The sequence below is a fragment of the Bos javanicus genome, chromosome 6 (genome assembly GCF_032452875.1).
Source record: "Bos javanicus breed banteng chromosome 6, ARS-OSU_banteng_1.0, whole genome shotgun sequence".
Taxonomy (NCBI): domain Eukaryota; kingdom Metazoa; phylum Chordata; class Mammalia; order Artiodactyla; family Bovidae; genus Bos; species Bos javanicus.
Genome location: NC_083873.1, coordinates 55,038,227 through 55,043,223, shown reverse-complemented (window position 1 = coordinate 55,043,223; position 4,997 = coordinate 55,038,227). Strand labels below are relative to the sequence as shown.

General features: G+C 41.8%; 1 protein-coding gene across 1 annotated transcript; it reads right to left on the bottom strand.

Annotated features, from left to right (window-relative positions):
• Positions 1-1,561: 1,561 nt before the first annotated feature.
• LOC133249436 (aldo-keto reductase family 1 member B1-like) lies at positions 1,562-2,825 on the bottom strand. Its single transcript, XM_061419872.1, has one exon. The coding sequence runs from the start codon at positions 2,785-2,787 to the stop codon at positions 1,837-1,839; it is 951 nt and encodes a 316-aa protein (XP_061275856.1). The 5' UTR covers positions 2,788-2,825; the 3' UTR covers positions 1,562-1,836.
• Between the last annotated feature and the right edge of the window lie 2,172 nt (positions 2,826-4,997).

Genomic DNA, 4,997 nt, shown 5'->3' with positions numbered 1-4,997 from the left:
TTTAGCACTTCCTTTAATGCTACAGTTAAGGAGACAACAATAGGGAAACTGACTTAAACATTAATAAAATAAGAATTGAATCACTGTATAAATATTTTGGAATAAATGCTGTTTAATAAATGAAATGCTTTAATCTCAAATGTAATGTTATGTTATTTGTTTTTTGTTAATCTTTAATGGTTAATGTTCAGGACATTGAATATTCAATAAGATGTTATCATTTGACATAGTATATTGTGATTGTATTTGGTTTTGAAACTCTGCTTCTTCAGCTACCAGTTGTTTTGGTGACCTTGGGGAAGTCACACAATATTTCTAAATTTAATTTTCTACTTCGTAAAATTGGAGGTATGGATTATGATTTGTTATAGCTATGATCATACCTAGCATTTTTATCTCTGTGACCTCTTGCTCTGCATTATGTAATTTTGCCCTTAATGTAATACATTTTTCTTTTGGCACTGACAATTGTGCTTCAACTATCTGTGCTGTACATTTAATTTGAGGTCTGAATTTTTATTTTGTCTGCATTCTTTGCATACATATCCATTTCATTTTCATCACAGCTTGTATATCTTGCACTTTCTATATGAGAAAAAATTAAGATGTTTCTCTTTCCCTGAGAAAATATTTCTTATAGATACAATAATATTAATGCAAAAATAATAATTGCTGAACTTTCATTTTGCTATGCTTTCATCTATTTGGTGTAAGCATACACACACACACATACATTAATTATTTTCTCACCACTGTAACACTTGTGTATCCTATTACTCACAATGCATACATGACTAAAGTAAGGCTTATAATGACCAAGTAATTTCTTGTCCAAAGTTATACATTTGCAAAATGCTGAAGCTACGATATAAATGGAGGTTTCTCTGATCCTAAAACTCATGTCATTACCCATTAAATTCCACATCTGCAACTTTTTATTGTATCCTTTTTTCCTGAAATTTTAGAGCAGTGTTCTTCCTTCACTTGCTATTTATATAATGTATCTACATATTTTAAATGAAATATGTATCTTGGAAGAAAAAACAACCTCATAATTAGTGTTTACCACCTATCAGAGTGTGTTTTTCCACATCATTGATTCTCTCAATGATGACAGCACTATCAGTTCTTAAGATGAAAGGACAGCATTTAATCCTTAGTCAAATAATGAAATTTCAGTATGACATAGGTATTCATAAAGGATCATTCATTATCTACTGTCCTGAATATAAAGTATTTTTTCTGATTGATTTGAAAAAATATTGTATACATATCTTACTAGAAATAGTTTTTCAAAAATTGCACTTCCTGATGGCATTCCTTCTGCCTTTGCCAGGACTGATTGGTTTATTTCTAATCCAGTCTGAAATATGTCAGTCCACTTCACAAAAGCTCAGTATTACTATTACTTGGGCTCAACTCCGAGGAGTCAAAACTTCCTTTGAATGTTTTTTTTTTTTTTTTTCATAAGAGCACTTTTTATTTGAGGCAAAGAAAAGCCTAGCTGAAAGGATTACAGTTCCAAGCAATCAAAACCCCACTGTTAGAGGCACTATTCTGATTTTGTGAATTCAATTTAGAAAAGAGTATTTGGGTTGCATGTTCCCCAGATCCCCAGACTAGAAGGGCAAAGGAAAACTGAAGAGACTTCTACTAATCTACTGATTCTGCTCTTTGGACCCGACACCAAGCTGGCCGAGCCCTCGCGGGTTTGTCTAGAAGTTGCTGGCCCACCACTGAGGGACACGGGCCAAATTACGCTACACACAAGAAGAGTGAAGTGGGAGACGGTGGGTCACCTGGGCAAGGGCAGGCGCCCGCAGCTTCAGAACGCCTTCAGAACTCCTCGTGGAAGGGGTAATCCCTGTGGGAGGCACAGCTCACCAAGGCACAGGCCCTCCAGTCCCTGTTGTAGCTCAGCAAGGTGTTCATATCCTCCTTGTCCAGTTCAAAGTCAAAGACCTGGAAGTTCTCAGCAATGCGTTCAGGTGTCACTGACTTGGGGATCACGATCAGGTTCCTCTGTATGGGGAATCGGATCAGCACCTGGGCTGTGGTTTTATTGTGCTTGTCTGCAATCGCTTTGATCCTGGGGTCCTCCAGTATGGAAGGGTCCTCGGGCTTGGCCCAGGGCCTGTCAGGAGAGCCAAGGGGACTATAGGCAGTCACCACAATGCCTTTGGAGTTGCAGTACTGGATTAACTTCTCCTGAGTGAGGTATGGGTGGCACTCGATCTGGTTAACCGCCGGCTTGTATTTTAAGCCAGGTTTGTTTAAGATCTTCTCCACTTGGAGATGGTTGAAGTTGGAGACTCCAATAGCTTTCACCAGCCCTTCGTCCACCAGCTCTTCCATGGCCGTCCAGGTATCCACGAAATCTTTCTCACTGGGAATCACGTTGCCGTCCTCATCCAATGGGAAGAAGTCCTTCCCAGGCTTGAAGCCTGTGGGCCAGTGGATGAGGTAAAGGTCCAGGTAGTCCAGCTTCAGGTCGCTGAGCGTCTTCTGGCAGGCACCTTTCACCAGGTCCTTGTTGTGATACGTGCACCACAGCTTGCTGACGATGAAGAGGTCCTCACGCTTCACCACTTTCTCCTGCAGCTTTGCCTGGAGGGCCAAACCCACCTCGTTCTCATTCTGGTACACGTGGGCACAGTCAATGTGATGGTACCCAAGGTCGATTGCCACCTTCACAGCCTCCGTCACTTTGCCTGGAGGGGACTTCCAGGTGCCCAGCCCCAAGATGGGCATCTTGGCGCCGGTGTAGAGCACGATGTGGTTGGCCATGACTGCTTGAGCTCTGCTGACCGGGATCAGAGAACCGTCCCTTTGAATGTTTAAAAGTCCCTAGGTAACAAAGAGAAAACTCAACTCCTTCTCCCTTTTAAAACTGACTCCTGAATAATTGCAAAAGACATTTTTTTCCCTCAGTGATGCAACTCTTAGCCTTTGATATTAGGACACAAGCAATTCTAAGTCTTTACCTTGAGGAAAATGTACTTTCTTTTAGAACTCTAGATATTAGTCAGTGTAGTAGGTTGAATTGTGTCTCCTGAAAAGATATGCCAGAGTCCTAATTTCTGGTATTTGTGAATGTGACTTTACTTGAAAACAGAATCTTTGTGGGGCTTCTCAGGTGGTGAAGTGGGAAGAATCTGTCTGTCAATACAGGAGATGTGGGTTGGATCCCTGGGTTGGGAAGATCCCTTGGAGGAGGAAATAGCAACACTCTAACATTCTTGCCTGGGAAATTCCATGGACAAAGGAGCCTGATGGGCTAAAGTCCATGGTGTTGCAAAGTATCTGACACAACTGAGCCCCTGAGTACACTCAGAGTCTTTGAAGAGGTAATCAAGTTAAGGTAGGGTGATATTGGATTAGATGGGTTCTAAATACAATGACTGACATCTTTAGGAAAAGGGAAGGCACACTGAGAAGAAGCCCTGTGAAGATGGAAGCAGAGAATGAAGCCACACAGCTGTGAGTCATGAACTAGCAAAGATTCTGGGGTCACCAGAAGCCTGGAATAGGCAAGGAAAGATTCTTCCCTGAAACCTTCACAAGAAGCATAATACTACTAGCACTTCAACTTCAGACTTCTAGTCTCTGAAACAGTCAGGGAATAAATCTGTCTGTTTAAGCCATTTGGTTTGGTTGGGTTCGGTTTAGTCGCTCAGCCGTGTCCGACTCTTTGCAACCCCATGAATTGCAGAAGGCCAGGCCTCCCTGTCCATCGCCAACTCCCGGAGTTCACTCAGACTCATGGCCATCGAGTCGGATGATGCCATCCAGCCATCTCATCCTCTGTTGTCCCCTTCTCCTCCTGCCCCCAATCCCTCCCAGCATCAGAGTCTTTTCCAATGAGTCAACTCTTCGCATGAGGTGGCCAAAGTACTGGAGTTTCAGCTTTAGCATCAGTCCTTCCAAAGAAATCCCAGGGCTGATCTCCTTCAGAATGGACTGGTTGGATCTCCTTGCAGTCCAAGGGACTCTCAAGAGTCTTCTCCAACACCACAGTTCAAAAGCATCAATTTTTTGGCCCTCAGCCTTCTTCACAGTCCAACTCTCACATCCATACATGACCACAGGAAAAACCATAGCCTTGACTAGACAGACCTTTGTTGGCAAAGTAATGTCTCTGCTTTTGAATATGTTATCTAGGTTGGTCATAACTTTTCTTCCAAGGAGCAAGCGTCTTTTAATTTCATGGCTGCAGTCACCATCTGCAGTGATTTTGGAGCCCCCAAAATAAAATCTGACAGTTTCCCCATCTATTTCCCATGAAGTGATGGGACCGGATGCCATGATCTTCGTTTTCTGAATGTTGAGCTTTTAGCCAATTTTTTCACTCTCCACTTTCACTTTCATCAAGAGGCTTTTGAGTTCCTCTTTACTTTCTGCCATAAAGGTGGTGTCATCTGCATATCTGAGGTTATTGATATTTCTCCCGGCAATCTTGATTCTAGCTTGTGTTTCTTTCAGTCCAGCGTTTCTCATGATGTACTCTGCATATAAGTTAAATAAGCAGGGTGACAAAATACAGCCTTGACGTACTCGTTTTCCTATTTGGAACCTGTCTGTTGTTCCATGTCCAGTTCTAACTGTTGCTTCCTGACCTGCATACAAATTTCTCAAGAGGCAGATCAGGTGGTCTGGTATTTCCATCTCTTTCAGAATTGTCCACAGTTTATTGTGATCCACACAGTCAAAGGTTTTGGCATAGTCAATAAAGGCCATTTAAGTATGACCCAAATCAAATTCCTTATGATTAAACAGTGGAAGTGACAAATAAATTCAAGGGATTAGATTTGATAGAGTGCCTGAAGAACTATGGATGGAGGTTTTTAACACTATTCACCACATAGTGGGTGACCAGAACCATCAAAAAGAAAAAGAAATGCAACAAGGCCAAATGATTGTCTGAGGAGGCTTTATAAATACCTGAGAAAAGAAGAGAAGCAGGAGGCAAGGATGAAGGGAAAGATACACCCAATTGA